This window comes from Haliotis cracherodii, unplaced genomic scaffold, assembly GCF_022045235.1.
Source record: "Haliotis cracherodii isolate W230 unplaced genomic scaffold, xgHalCrac1.p SCAF_3, whole genome shotgun sequence".
Classification (NCBI taxonomy): domain Eukaryota; kingdom Metazoa; phylum Mollusca; class Gastropoda; order Lepetellida; family Haliotidae; genus Haliotis; species Haliotis cracherodii.
The window spans coordinates 42,184,621-42,200,562 of NW_027266286.1; the positions used below are offsets into that span (position 1 = coordinate 42,184,621).

The 15,942-nt window shown below is 39.6% G+C and overlaps 2 protein-coding genes across 2 annotated transcripts; both read right to left on the minus strand.

Annotated features, from left to right (window-relative positions):
- Positions 1–2,371: 2,371 nt before the first annotated feature.
- On the minus strand, positions 2,372–8,524 carry LOC139474833 (beta-porphyranase A-like). The gene is made up of 4 exons (XM_071257981.1): positions 8,474–8,524; positions 7,308–7,550; positions 4,580–4,718; positions 2,372–3,889 (listed from the first exon to the last, which is right to left on the minus strand). Exons 1-4 carry the CDS (start codon positions 8,480–8,482, stop codon positions 2,403–2,405), a joined length of 1,878 nt encoding a protein of 625 aa, XP_071114082.1. The 5' UTR covers positions 8,483–8,524; the 3' UTR covers positions 2,372–2,402.
- Positions 8,525–9,799: 1,275 nt separating this feature from the next.
- LOC139474801 (beta-porphyranase A-like) lies at positions 9,800–14,802 on the minus strand. The gene is made up of 4 exons (XM_071257926.1): positions 14,790–14,802; positions 13,428–13,670; positions 12,771–12,909; positions 9,800–11,283 (listed from the first exon to the last, which is right to left on the minus strand). The coding sequence occupies exons 2-4, from the start codon at positions 13,665–13,667 to the stop codon at positions 9,800–9,802; spliced, it is 1,863 nt and encodes a 620-aa protein (XP_071114027.1). The 5' UTR covers positions 13,668–13,670; positions 14,790–14,802.
- Positions 14,803–15,942: the final 1,140 nt, after the last annotated feature.

Below are 15,942 nucleotides of genomic sequence, written 5' to 3' on the forward strand. Positions count from 1 at the left end.
CAACGGGTTTGAAATAGTGGCCAATTTGCTCTATGAAAATTCCACCTTGTTGAAGGTGGCTCATCAGTTGGGATAATAGATTTTAGTAGTGTGGGGAAATGGTCACTTCCACATAGGTCATCATGAACTGACCAGTCAAATTCGTTTAGTAAACTGGCATCTGTAAATGACAGATCCAATGCTGAATAAGTTCCTGTTGCCGGATGTAAATACGTGTTTGAGCCATCATTAAATATGCATAAATTGTTATTAGTAATAAAATCTTCAAGGACCGTGCCCTTAGCGTTGGTATCAACGCTTCCCCATAGAGGGTTATGGCCATTCAGGTCACCCATGATGACGCAGGGCTTCGGGAGTTGGTCAAATAGAGACTGAAGTTCAGCCTGCTGAAGAGGAGAAGATGGTGGAATATATAAAGAGCAAAGTGTGAAGGCAATGTGAAACGTTAGCCGGACTGCAACGGCTTGAAGATTGGTGGTAAGAGGAACAGCACTATGAATTATGTCCCGTCTGACTAAGATAGAAGAACCTCCAGTGGCTTTTGCTCCTGGAGGCGAGAATGAGTTGTACATATTATACTTCCTGATATCACATTTATCTGTGTTCTTAAGATATGTTTCTTGCAAACACATGGCTGATGGTTGAAAATCCTGAATTAAAAGCTGCAAATCATTTAAATTATTCCTAAGTCCTCTACAATTCCATTGAATTATGTTGGACGATTGAGTCATGGTGGCTCAATCGGTGAACGTTCACGTGCACGTGAGGATGAAGGACTCCTACTACTGCTCTGTGACGATGGGGTGACATCCATGTCCAGAGCATCAAAGGAGTTATGGACAACTATATCTGAAGATGAGGAGTTCCTAGTTGTCTGTTTCCTATTTAGTTTTTTCCTTTCTTTTCTGGTCAGAGTAACATCGGTAGATCCAAGTGGTCCTGGTTCAACAGTAGCCTCTGGCTCTTTAGTAGCTGATGCAACAGCATCAGGGTTAACAGACAAAGTTTCAGTTTGACTCGAGGATGAATTTGATGTTATCACAGAAGTTATGCTGATAGGTGTATCTGATTTAATCCATGTCAATTCTGTTTGAACAGAAATTGATACTGTTGGAGGAGTTTGAGGAGCGGAGACAGTAGCAGCAGAGTAGGTTCTGGTAAGTGGAGTAGACGGGGACTGACTTTCAATAACCTTCTTAGCCTCGTAAAACGAGATATTTTGTTCATGTTTGAGCTTTATGATTTTTGATTGTTTTTGCCAAACTGGACATAATTTAGATGAAGCCAGATGTTTCCCGTTATAGTTTGAACATTTAATGTCAGCTGTGCATCCAGTGCTGTCATGGTGGTCACCACAGCGCTGACAAACTACAGAGTGAATACAAGATTTTGATCCATGTCCAAATTTTTGGCACTTGAAACAACGGAGTGGATTGGGGACATACACCTCCACTCCGATGTTTAGATAACCAGCTTTAACAGACTTGGGAAGGGCTGACAGGGCAAAAGTAAGCATATAAGTATTTGACGGGATGATGTCACCGTCTCTGGATTTCATGGTGAAACGCTTAACTGCAGTTACCCCTTGACTAGCCAATTCATCTGTAATGTCTTGCTCCGACATGTCGGACAGGCAACGAGCTCTGTCTCGAACAATGCCTGAATTAAGCGAATTTCAATACTTGTTGGTGACAAAGCCTCGCAGTCGCAGACACAACGATTGAGATCAATAACATCTATAAACAACAAATGTGTACATTTCCAGTAATAAGTTTTTATTATAATGGTTTTAAGTCTTAAAGAGTTAGAGACCATCTAAGTAATCTTGTGGACTATGTAGTGGAAGGTCTGTGGTTCGATTCCCTTGCCGGGTCATACCAAAAGACGTTAAGAAATGGTATATATTATTTCACTGCCTGGTGCTCAGCATTTTGGGATAAAACAAGGATTCGTGCAGTACACGTTGACTTTGGTATCGATGTTAAAGTGTGGCATGGTATCTCAGTGGGCCAGCTCTATTTAACTGACAGCATTTTTCAAAATATGCAGCATATTCAGTAAACGCTTTAATTTCCTTGCTGCGTCATAGTGCTGAGTTCGGCGTTACGCAACAACCAAACAATCATAGAATGCAACGCACTAGTCAATCGGAGCTATATACCCTTTTACAGCCATGTAATAAATTACCAGTTTTTTTCTTGGACAATGAAAGTTGTTTTCAAGATACATTATATGTACATTATGGACAATTAACCTAAATTGATTATTAAGGACATGTTGCTTAATATATAGCAGCCAAGCTCAGGACAACACCTGACCTGGGAAGATAGAAACAATGAAATATTAATGGAATTTGTTTAATGCTGTCAGATTTGAGGAATTTGTCAGATATGTTATCATTATTATGACTTCAAATCAGAAGGGACCAGCTTGGCTGTGACAAGAGCAACTGAAGAAACATGTCCCGCTGTCATGTTGTTAGAAAAGTGAATCTGTACTTGGTTGGCCCCAGTGACAAACAGGGAGGTTGGGACAGCAAACTCCCAAACCTCCCAAAAGGTGGTACTCTCAATCATGTTGGCATCATACAGCTTATAGAACGATTCAAGGGGGTGGAGGTTGAAAGTTAGATATGATACACTATTTGTTTCATTGATTGGCCAACTGGCAGAAACTCTCAATCTGGCACTGTGATATTGACCAGTTGGTAGAGATATTACTGTTAAGGCGACATTTCCCTTGATTGGTATAAGTGTATCAGCTCCGTAGTATGTGGTTTCGTTGAGAGTGACTGAAGGCAGTTGGTGTGAAGGTGTTTTAAATGTAAAGTGGCATGTTGCTTCAGGCGGAAGTTCGACCATTCCTTGGCTCTTCTGGATGTCGAAGGGTTCATTAAAGGTAATGACTGGGTACCATTCGTCCTTGATGGTGATACAAGTAGCTTCTCCAGTGGTTGGCTTGATCCAGTCGTCCACAAAGTCTAGCTTGACGGATTTTGACTTCGGAGAATAGCTATGCAAGAGAACAACCGTTTCATTATTCGATGGGCTGGACATTGCTAACGGCGATACAGTTCTTTCGAGTTCATCATATTGGCTGGTAGTTCTGATAAAGTAGTATCCTGATGCGAATTTGTACCAAAATTTGAAGACGTCGACCATACGTGTGGCGTTTCCTTGGCGAGTGAAAAGTGACCAGTTGAGACTATCATGTCCCGGATATTTTTCATTGGCTAAAAGAAACACCACTGTTCTGTCAATGTATTCCCTGAGACCTAGTTGGGTAAATCTGTGGGCATTGGCTTGGTATATTGTTGAGAAGTCGACTATACCTGATGGAGCAAATTTGTCAATTCCTAGCACAATATCGCGACCATATTCACTGATAACAAGAGGGATAATTTTTCCGGTCTTCTGTGAGGCATAGCTTTCAACCAGGTCAACAAATGCTACCAGACGTGCTTCATTCATACCAGTAAACTTGTGAGATTTCCCCGAAACAGTTAGTGAGTTGTACGAATGAAAGGAAAACACGTCTAAAAAGTCCATAGTGATGTCCATGAACTTGGCCACTTTTTTCCAGTCGGTAAAGTTGTTTCTATCCGAATTTCTGGCAAAACCGTCAAGTGTAGGACCAGCAACTTTGACGTTAAACTTTGTATGGAGTTTCTCCGCGACTGATTTGTGGAACATGGCGGCAGTCGTGAGGTTCAAAATGTTGAATTTTGGGTCCGGTTCATTAATGGGTTCAATGTAGGCTGGCATCTGTCCTTCGGTGAAGTCGTTAACGCCTTGCACCATCAACATCACCAACTCTGCAGCAGCATCGACGTTGTTGGGGAACTGACCTTCATGTTCAGACTGGTTCATCCAGTTCGGCCAGTTTAGAGCTAAAATTAATAATACAACGGAACAGGACACTAATTGATGAATGAAATATCTCAGTTTCTTCTTCTGAATCACGTCTGTCAGTTTTATGATGCTTATTTCTCCTTAAAAAAAAAAATTCCTCCACGAATCATTATCAAGAAAAAATAAATGAGTCCCCTATGCTTTTCGACCGTCTTGTCTCTTATTGTCTCTAGTTTTGCGAAGCACCTAATTTTGGCAATAAATGGTTTAAATCATTGGAGAGTATTGTGTAAGTTAACTTCATTAAACAGTTCCTTTTTACACCTAACGGTGTTACTATTGCATGTTTTAATTCGACATTTTATGTAATGTCCTTTCTCAACAACATTTACTACAAATATATCATATCTCGCCCGGACAATAAGTGCAATATTCACTGGATGTTCTGAAACAAATATCAATGAAACAGTTATGTGCAACGTTGTATCCTGGTATAATTTGATAACTAAAAATACATGTAGCATTGTAAGTTTAATGCATTTGGGTTAGAGTAAAATTTAACTATACGTTTATTCGTTTCCAAAGTTGAAGTGCTTCACAATTCCCCAACAATGATGCACAATTCGTTCTCAACAAGGCTAAAGAATTCCTTACAATACTCTGCGTATTGGACTGTTTTAATCATTGTATTTTTCTATCTTTGGCTCAGTGCATAAATACTGTCTTACCTCTCGACATCATGATCACGTCGTTCTCGTAACCACTGTTTATGTTAGCAAGGTACAAGGAAAACAGTTCCTTCTGCTTGGTGGCATTCTTCAAGTAGTTGGGATCTGGATAGCCACTTCTGTTGGGGTCCTCTGGCCACTGAATGTAATATTCCATCAAGCAAACAGTTAGGAGAGAAACATAATGTTTCTTCCAATTTGAAGCTGTTATTGAATATTTACACCTGCAAATAACATTTATCATAATTCTCGAGCATCGTGTACACATTACCATCCGCACATCTTTAAAACATGAAATCAACAACATTAAAAATACAACAGCAGTCTATTTCTAAGTATATGCAATGTGCGAATGGTATGGTGTCATATGCTTCCACGACGAATTTTCCCTTCTTGAAAGGAGAAGGGAACAAATAATGAATGCGGTATTGTAAGTCGGATGCTCAGTGCCACATTTTCCAAAATCGGATTATGATACCTATCAAGTATCCATACACTGTGTGAAAAGTTCCGAAGTTCGGGGTTTAAATCCCATTTAACGATGTTTTTCAACCAATTAGATTGAAGCACATGCTCCCATGCTTGTTTTACAATGTATAAATTAATTTCAGCAAAATAGTTGAAATCATGAGATGCAGAACTCCTTACTATGTTTAGTGGTTGTGAAGAGACTGCAGTTGTTTAAGAAGTTAAAAGCTTAAGGCTTCGTGGATAGACATTAACTGTTTAAATTACTAAGACGACCGAAAACAATTAAAGTTTACTCTGTATTCTCATTTCAAACTATTGTGTCATTAACCTTTTGTTTGATATTACTCTTAAAAAAGAAACGCAAGACGGATATTTTTTGCCATAAAAGCAAAATAAGCGGACCAATAAGTGCAACATGACGAGGTTTAATGTGTTATTGTGTCAGTAACAAATTTCGCGGATCAAAATGATCACATCAAGGACATGCAAACCATTAGTTTCGACGCGTCATATTGAGTCGACAACACCCAACAACGACTGCATTGATTTCTCCTCCGTCGAGGGGATGGAATAGCACGAATCTTCAGACGTCGGGGAGAACGTTACGCCGGAAACTGCGTACAGGAAGTGGACAGGTTTGGTGGGGGTAACGTCATGATATGGGCGACTATCTCTCATCATGGCAGGACAGGTTTGGTCCATATCCAGGGCAATGATACATCAACGAAATCTCCTACCACACGTCTTCCCAATTGCAGTCAACGGCAACGGTATATGCCAGCAGGACAACACTCGACCGCATACATCACGTATCACAAGAGACTGTCTACACAACAACAAAGTTAATGTTCTCCCCTGGCCCTCAAGATCCCCGGATTTCAACCCGATAGAGCACCTGTGGGATGAATTTGATAGAAGGCTACACCGACGTCAACCACAACCCCAGGCGTTGCAGCAGTTGGATTTTGCGTTGCCGGCCGAGTGTGCTACCATTCCCCGGTATATTATTCGCATACTCGTATCTTCCATAGATGTCAGGCCGCTTTCGATTCCAACGGGGGACAAACGCGTTATGATGATAGCTGACCTTCACCTTTGACTTTTCCTATGTACCGATAACTGAGATGACTACAATCACGAAGTGTTCTCCCCACAACATTTTGGCTCAATACCTTGTACGGCTCCTCGTATAAATGTATTTTTCCTTCCTCACACAAATCTGGCTTTGCGTTTCGTTTTTTGAAGGGTATATATTTCACTTGATGCTTCTTTGGCAAAGTAGATAAGGTGGTAATTAAGGCAACATATGCCTGAACTGTCAACATATTGTGAGAAGAGATAACCATGTGAAATTAATAGATTCCATAACTGTATAATCCTCACTGAATTATCAACATGTTAATGTTCAACAGGTAAGTAAGTGGTATCTGGTATTAAGAATAAAATAATAACACATCTTGGAGTGAGTGAGTGAGTGAGTTGGGTTTAAAGCCGCTTTTAACATTATTCCAGTCATATCGCGGCTTGTCAGCTTAATTTGAGAGGAAAACCCGAAGTGATGCAGGTTTTAGACGTTTACCACTTCTGTGAAACCCACGAGCACGGGTATGGTGCTGACAAACCTAGAAACATAATTGGGGCGAACAGGGATTCGAACCCACAATCATAGGTTTCTGGCGTGCCCAAGGGACGCAACTCTGCACAGCGAATCGCGGCGCCTTAGACTACTGGGCCACCCGTCCCCCCAACACATCTTGGAAAAGATTGTAATATAGCGCATTGTTATTTCAGCGCCCGCTGTCAGTTCGAATGCTCCCACATTTGGGAATAGTATATTCGCTTTCATTATCACTGCCAAGATCTCAATATACTGAAAGGTTGAACATGTAATTTATTTTAATATTAACCGTTTGTTTTGGTTCCTGTTGTAACATGTTGGGTAGTGTTTGACCTGTTATTGGCTAGAACACCATTAGTGTCTGTTCAGTAGACAGATATAGCAACACGTGCCTGCTGCAATCAAAATATATTTCTCGTAACAGGATTTCTCGTTGCCGTAATGAATATAGCAACTCATTATCACCATAATTTGCTTTCTCGCAACAGGATTTCTCGTTGTTGAAAATTAATTTATGCCAATACATTGTCACCATAATTTGCTTTCAACTTTACGGTGCCAAATATATCTTTGAACAATACTAGTGACAACTTTCAATATCAAGTAATATATTCAGTATTATTCAAAGGTTGATCTTACGTCTTGGAAAAGGCGATCATTATAATCTCTGTTATTCCAGCGTCCACTATCAGTCCGAATGCTCCGGCAGTTTGGAATGAGGGATGTGCTATCCAGACCATTGTGCTTGTTCCACCTGTTACTGTCATAGCGAGCACTACCTCCCTGTGCCAACCATTGAGGGTGGATCGTTACCGTCGCCTCACTGTATAGACCATCTATTGACAAGCTCAAAGTGAAACAGACCAGTGTCCATTTCATTTTCTGTGCAATGAAAAGTGAAGGTTTAATCACATGAGCACTGGATTGTGACTTTAACGAAAACGACATATCTGACTATATTGATATAATGTCAATGAAGCAACAGATACATACAGTTGTTCAAATGATCAAGTATTATCGCAAGTAAAACATAAACCCAGACGAAAGAGACGTAATGATATTAAAGGTATTTTTGTGGATAACAGCTTTCCTATTATTTGCACCAACGTTTCAGGGCTACATCCTGTCTCATCATCAAATAGCATTTGTGTGTGAGATATTATATAGCGTTTTGAGTCTGAACCAACAAATCATCAATTATATATATATATATACATGCTAATTTGTGTGTTATGGGTAGGATACTGTACAAATATAATGTATATGCTTTCACACTGCACCTGAAGAAGTACGGAAACGTGTTACAATAATTGATGATTTGTTGGTTCAGACTCAAAACGCTCCATGGCTTTATGTTCTTCCAACTTCTAAATGGCTTATAAATAACCATGGACGTAGAGTACATGTTAATGATATTGTAAAGAAAAAGCTTCCCAAAAAGATGCAAAAATTATGAGTGCAACTCTTACTTAGAAACCGTACAAAAAGAAGATTAAGTTCCTGATCGGTAACTAATTCATGACTCATCCGGAACATGAGCTGCAACGAATTATTTATTATGAAAACAACACATGAGCAACTCACATGTATGAAAAAGAGACAGAAAATAGTGGTGCTTTGGGGTCCCAATAGACACACCATCTATTCAAGTATTGCCTTTCCATAATGTCAACTGCCTGTCGATTATCTCATTTGACTCACTTTGCCAGGAGTTGTCGGATTTTAAGCCAAGCTATTAATTCTTGATACGAGCCATGCTGTTTGGCCCCACATTCATATGGCAACACGGATGTCTCTATACTCACATTAAACATTTCACAAATCTACCTGGGTATCAACACACTGCCTTCTTACAATGTTCTGTCGACACTCAATAGCTGCGTGGCGGCCAGTTTTATACATTGTCATGATATCTTCTTATCGTATCTGGTCAAGAATTTGAACGTGTGTTCTTTTGGACCAGATGGTTGTTTCAGTCAGTTTTCGACTTACCTTATCGCCATATATACTCCCCTTAAAAAGACACGCACATGCCGTTTTCAATAGATTCTTTCCGTGGCGTTTACAAACTTTAACGGATACTTTTGTGCATGGTTTCATACAGCATGACAGACGTAAAGCCTAGTGGCATGTGTGTTCACCATTGTGAAGGACTCCACGACACTTCCTGCCTAACAACCCAAGAAACCTGCGGATGATACAGTGTGTAATGGCAGCTCATACTTCTCTCTTGCCAAAACAATTAATATGCTTATAAGATTAGTAGAATTGTATTCATTGTATTTCACGTAAAATCCTGCATTCTGATCAACTGGTTTGTTTTTCGGAAGTGTGAAGAGTATACGCGCATTCTAATGTAACCTGTAGCGTTAGTAAATCGCCTAAAATATGCGTCACAGTGAAGATAGCATCCCTTAAACTTCCAAATACGAATTCATAAGACATTAATTTCATATTGAGTTGGATTACTAGGGTACGAACGTTTTGAACTGTAGAGAGCTTTACAGCTAGGGTTTTTAACTTGCACGGTCAAAATCTTTTCTACTCAAGTAAACCAGCACGTTACAAATTTTAATTACAAATGTATACACCTGTGAGTCTACATCTCACACGCAAGCTGTGGTTTAGCTGAACTTCAAAATTATTCTCATAATTATCATAATTCTTGCGATTTTGTGTCCGACAGGAAACCAGATGATGGTCACTTGCGTTTCTCATATTCTGGCCGGTATATTTCTGGGGTCAGTTGTCAGTTTGACGTATTCTTCAACATCCCAAATTCTGAATACATGTTTCATTTATTGTTTGTTTGTTGCTAAACGTGGGACTCTGCAACAGTCCATTTATAGACCGCCTTCTGTAAATAATCATGTGTGGACAAGACCAGGCTGAATAAGCATTAGGTCAAGACATACAATTTCCGGGTGTGACTGTACATTATACTAGTATATACACACAAGAACAATAACCTCAAGTAATTATTAAGGACTTTGTATTCGAGATCAGAACAACACTCGCTTTTATTAATCATTTATTTGGTCTCATGACCTGGGAATATCTAAACAATGCAACCTTGATCTAATTTGTTTATTGATGTCAAATAGGGGAATTCGTCAATGTTATCATTATCATTACTTCAAATCAGAAGGGACCAGCTTGGCTGTGACAAGAGCAACTGAAGAAACATATCCTGATGTCATGTCGTTAGAGAAGTGAACCTGCACCAGGTTAGGCCCCGTGACAAAGATGGGGGTTGGAACAGCAAACTCCCAAACCTCCCAGTAGGTGGTGCTGTTAAACTTGTCGGAATCATACAGCTTATAGAAAGAGTCAAGGGGGTGGAGGTTAAAGGTAAGATAGGATACATTGTTTGTTTCATTGATCGGCCAACTGGTTGAAACTCTCAGTCTTGCACTGTGATATTGGCCATTTGGTAGAGATATTACTGTCAATACCGTATTTCCCTTGATTGGTATAAGTGTATCAGCTCCGTAGTATGTAGTTTCGTTGAGTGTGACTGAAGGCAGTGTGTTTGAAGGGGTCTTGAATGTGAAATGACATGTTGCTTCAGGGGGAAGTTCAACCATTCCTTGTGTCTTATGGATGTCGAAGGGTTCGTTGAAGGTAATGACTGGGTACCATTCGTCCTTGATGGTGACGCAAGTAGCTTCTCCAGTGGTTGGCTTGATCCAGTCGTCTTCAAAGTCTAGCTTGACCGCCTGTGACTTCTGAGAATAGCTATGCAGAAGAATGACAGTTTCGTTATTCAGTGGACTTGACATTGCTAACGGCGACACCGTTCGTTCCTCTCCATCATACTGACTGGTAGTTCTGATAAAGGAGTAGCCTGACGTGAATTTGTACCAAAACTTGAAGACGTCAACCATACGCGTGGCGTTTCCTTGAAGAGTGAAAAGTGACCAGTTGAGACTATCATGTCCTGGATATTTTTCATTGGCTATAAGAAACACCACTGCTCTGTCAATGTATTCTCTGAGACCTAGTTGGGTAAATCGGTGGGCATTTGAGTGGTATATTGTTGAAAAGTCTACAATACCCGATGGAGCAAATTTGTCAATTCCTATCACGATGTCACGTCCATATTCACTGATAACAAGGGGGATAATCTTTCCAGTCTTCTGGGAGACATAGCTCTCAACCAGGTCGACAAATGCTACCAGACGTGCTTCATTCATGCCAGTAAGATTGTGTGATTTCCCCGAAACAATGAGTGAGTTGTACGAATGAAACGAAAATACATCTATATAGCCTAAAGTTACGTCAAGGAAATTGGCCACTTTTTGCCAATACAAAAAGTTGTTTACATCCGCCGCCCCAGTTTCTCCGTCAAGTGTAGGACCGGACACTTTGATGTTAAATCTCGCATGGAGCTTCTCAGCAACTAATTTGTGAAATTTGGCAACAGTCGTGAAATTTAATATACGCCATTTACCATCCGGTTCATTGATGGACTCAAAGTAGTGTGGTATCTGTCCTTTTGTGAAATCATAAACTCCTTGCACCATCAACATCATGAACTCTGCAGCAGCATCGACATTGTTTGGGAATTGACCTTCATGTTCAGATTTGTTTATCCAACTCGGGTAGTAAATACCTGTAAATAGCAAAAGAGTAAAATAATGTTGATGGTAAAATGATTGGAAAGGAACATGTGAGAAAACATCTGAAATATACAAATGAAGAATAAATGATGCATGAAGGAAAAATAATTGAAGTGGATTTGTTGTGCGACATGCTAGCGAGATGATATATTGCAAGGATCTAAGGACACATGTGTTTTTGAAGTACTTCGAGAAAAAAATGCTTTGGAGAGAAACATTTTGTCAGTGATACGAAAATGGCTTCGACATAGAAGGATATATTGACTTATGTTATACCTAAACAAAAAGTTTTAATTTCGTTATATATGAATACCTTTATTGGTCGTTTTAATGCAAATTATCAGAGTTTATTGTTGTGAAATCATGTTATAATATTTATTGTATATGTGTCTTTAACTATTACACAGCCAAATGTTTTATGATCAAGGAATCACATTTCAACCTAAACATTTATGAATCATACTTCTACATACACATGTTACTATATTGCAGTAGGGTTGATTTTAGAATCAACCAAGAGTCAGATGTTCGAATGCCTTTGGCGAAGAACACTAACTAGATAGGGTGACTCAAGAAATCTGCTGAAGAATGTTGGATTTTTTATATGATGGATAATGTGATAAACCAAACCGATTTACTTGGTACATGCAACAAGAACCCTTCGTCAGAATTACTTTTGATGAGCTCATACATCATATCAATTCCTCGATTAACTATTGGCCAAAATTCCCCAAACATGTAGGTAAGGGTAAGGGACATTTTTTTACCCGTATTCCTATCTGATTATTTTATGAATGAAGTGATAAAAAGAGATAATTATGCTTGCATGTTCCCGTTAACATATCATATAAGGAGTAGACGTATACGTTTGCTGTTTAACACAGCACTCAGCAATTCCCAGATATACGACGGCGGCATTTAATAAAATCGAGTTTTGACCAGACAAACCACTGGTTGATATTATGAGTAACGATCCACGCCGTTGCGGTACGGTGATACCGACTTTGCAACCCGATCCGTATATATATGTGTGTGTGTGTGTGTGTGTGTGTGTGGGGGGGGGGGGGGGGGGGGGGGGGGGGGGCTACTTATGCACCATATATTTTTTTTCTCCTGTCCTTTGGTATTTAAGAGAGGGAAACAAATTCCGCTTATGGTCTTTGTTCACGGTGCATTCCTTTTTAACATTGTCTTTATAGAACAATCATCAAACAAACAATTGACGTTGGTTCACTGATGGGCACTACTTCAGAGTGGCAGGGGACGATGAACCGACAGTGGACACATGTCGCACCAATGGGGGTGATGTTTGCCCAAAGATGGCTGCCAGCGTGGCCCAAACGATGCTTGCTACTAGAGGTCCAGTGAATTAACTGAATACACGGACCTGATTTTAAATACTCTCGTTTGTTTTGGCCTTATCCAGTAATGTTCAGTTGTTCCGTCATGGTCAGAGTGACATTTTATCGAACATGTTTACCTTCCGCCATCATGATCATGTCGTTCTCATAACCACTGTTGGTGTTCTCAACGTACTTGGAGAACAGTTCCTGCTGTTTGGTGACGTTCTTCAGATGGTTGGGGTCTGGGTAGCCACTGCGGTTTGGGTCCTCTGGCCACTACAATCAATATGCTTAGAAGATTAGTTGTATTGTATTCAAGTTGCAAATTTCTAAACATTCGTCAATACATATCAGCAAGAAAATTTACTCTCAACCTAAATAGCTGACATACTGTGTCTAAATGTGGCTCAAGAACTAATATAATCGCTTTTATTGTCATTGGGAAACCCTTAAATTATTGAAAGGTTGAAACAAATTACGAACAATTGAGAAGTTGATTTATTCTTATTTTAATGGTTTGTTTTGTTTTCTGTTGTAACATGTTGGGTAGTGTTTGACCTGTTATTGGCTCCACACCATTATTGTTTGTTCAGTAGACAGATATAGCAACACATGCTTGCTGTACTCAAAATATATTTACCGTAACAGGATTGATCGTTGTGGTAAATGAATATATACCAAAATCACCATAATTTGCTTTCAACTTGATAGTGTCACATATAGCTTTGAACAATAATAGTGACAACTTTCATTTTCATGTAATATATTCATTATTATTCAAAATTTGTTCTTACGTCTTGGAAAAGGCGATCATTATAATCTCTGTTATTCCAGCGTCCACTATCAGTCCGAATGCTCCGGCAGTTGGGAATGAGGGATGTGCTATCCAGACTATTGTGCTTATTCCACCTGTTACTGTCATAGCGAGCACTACCTCCCTGTGCCAACCACTGAGGGTGGATCGTCACAGTTGTGTCACCGTATACACTGCCTACTGCCAGGCTCAAAGAGAGAAAGACCAGAGTCCATTTCATTTCCTGTAATAAATATCATCTTTAATGTAACGATTACAATATGGTGACCTGGTTTCATTTCACTAATCTATTTACTATTAACCATAAAAGAGGCTCTCAAGTCAATATGATGGATAAAGTTATACATGTCCATTTCAATTACGTGTTATTTTAAAAGGCTTTCCACTGAGCTGTGTTATTTATATATTTATTTATTTATTCTTTAAGCAGCTGACGTATGGCACCGCCCCCCGGCAACTAAAATATACATTAATGAATCCCATGTACACTTACATACTTCCTATACATGCAGAGTATCTACTACTTAAAATGGCTCCATTTGGAATAGCAACTTGCATTGTAACAACAGTATATCGTATTCTTTGATTAAACTTAAATTTTCTTTTCAAACAAAGAATTATATTTATCAATTAAATATTGAATTTAATTTTTCTCTCCACCGTGGGCATTCCGGGTTAGAATAAGCGTGGCAACCTATGTTGGTCATAACATGCGACTTATTGGCTCGGGTACTTGGTTGATTGTGTGTCATCGTACAATAAGGCGTGCATCGTTGCGCGCGATATCAGTCACTGAATTGTCTAGTCAAGATTCTAATGTTTACAGGCCGCCGTCATACAGCTTATACCAGTCCGAATGCCGATTATAAAGTATAATCATTCAGACACCCCATTCAGATACAGTATACTGATTTTGAGCCGGCCAGTCCTTGTTTTAGCCGCTTAATGCCGAGCGCCAGGCACATTAAGAACAAGTACCACATTTGGTATGAAACGGCCGGGGATCGAACCGCCGACCTTCCGCTCTCCTGGCACGGAGGCGGCCCGTTATATCCATGAAAAAGTTGTTGCATGCGTGATTTTAGATAACGTAGTGATGTGAACACGCCTTCCAAAGTCTTAATTGGTCCAAGGTTTGACATAAAATATGGACATTAGGATCTCTAAGTGCAACGCGTCTCGGTAGACCATTGACCGACTATAGTAAGTCCGAGTTGCTAACCTGCCACTGATTATCGCTTGGTTGACTACCTTGTTTAGAAAAAAAACCCAAGAGTCCGGTAAAGCCATACATACGTCATTCAGTCTAACATGGATGTTACAATACATGATAAATACTCACGAGACGGTCCAGGTTTAACTCGTGATCTCTACAACCTGCACTAAGAGCGAGAGTCTTTATAGTTACTTTTCATGGAATTTATGGGTGACCTTGACACTACTGTTCTAGATGTTTGTAGATGATAAGAAATGGCGCCGGTATGTAGGTGCGGTGATAGGGTAGACAACATGTTGTGCAAGTCACTTTGTCCCTCCAACTTTTGTAGAACGACGAGCTGTTATTACATTATCACTGAAACGCCAATTCCTTTAGACGACACGCATTTTATCTGTCAGATCAGCACTGTTTAAAAAACCTACGCTGACGATTTTGTATTGTTCAAATATTTCTTAATATCATTCTGTTTGTTTGTTGTTTAACGCCGCGATCAGTATCATTGCAGCTATAAGACGGCCGACTGTAAATAATGGAATCAGGGCCAGATAATCCAGTGATTGACATCATGAGCATCGGTCCAAGCAATAGGGGTGAGATGCTTTGTGTTCCCGATGCTCCAAACGAAACAACAAAACTAAATTAAACAATAGAGCTATAAAGCGCTGTAACTCACCTGAATTGTGAAACAATAATTTGATGACTTTTCAATTTTATTGTGGTGACACAAATCTGTAGCGCGTAAAAGAAGCAAATATGGTGCCATAGCTTCTTGGAAAAAGAAATCAATGTTTGTAGAAGCATCGATTATGGTATCGATATTTAATGCAAAAACTTTCTGCGCCTTGTGATTCTTAATTTTAAAAAACCCTAGGTTTAATTGAAGAATTTCTAACCCAACAACTTTTAACGAAGCTGCAATTATTTGAAATATTCGATGTCTTCATTACCAGGAACATATGTGACAAATTTCATCTTCATTTGTCAAGCAGTAACAGCGGAGAAGTTAAAGAGCATGCTAAAACTGCAAGGGTCGTGGTTACTGGGGATAACAGGGTCATGTGCCATATAAATAGTCCGTCACAGAGAAGAGATCTCCACTATTAAGGCCTATATCGGTCCCTTGCTCTTGATTCGACGTTTTGAGTAGGACTAAAAATCTTGAAGTGTTCGTCATCTATTACATATACTGTTTACTGTAAACTATTTGATACAAAATAGGCCCGATTATATTGCATGGATCTGAAAAGTTCGCCCTAGAACATTTGGTATTCATTGA

Excerpts from the sequence above, each read along its gene's own strand:
- LOC139474833 (XM_071257981.1), bottom strand. Across the intron at positions 4,719-7,307 it reads ATGATCGCCTTTTCCAAGAC|TGGCCAGAGGACCCCAACAG; the intron begins GTAAGATCAACC and ends TATTACATTCAG. Across the intron at positions 3,890-4,579 it reads CGTGATCATGATGTCGAGAG|CTCTAAACTGGCCGAACTGG; the intron begins GTAAGACAGTAT and ends TATTAATTTTAG.
- LOC139474801 (XM_071257926.1), bottom strand. The coding sequence starts at position 13,667 with ATGAAATGGACTCTGGTCTTTCTCTCTTTGAGCCTGGCAGTAGGCAGT. Across the intron at positions 12,910-13,427 it reads ATGATCGCCTTTTCCAAGAC|TGGCCAGAGGACCCAAACCG; the intron begins GTAAGAACAAAT and ends TATTGATTGTAG. Across the intron at positions 11,284-12,770 it reads CATGATCATGATGGCGGAAG|GTATTTACTACCCGAGTTGG; the intron begins GTAAACATGTTC and ends TGCTATTTACAG.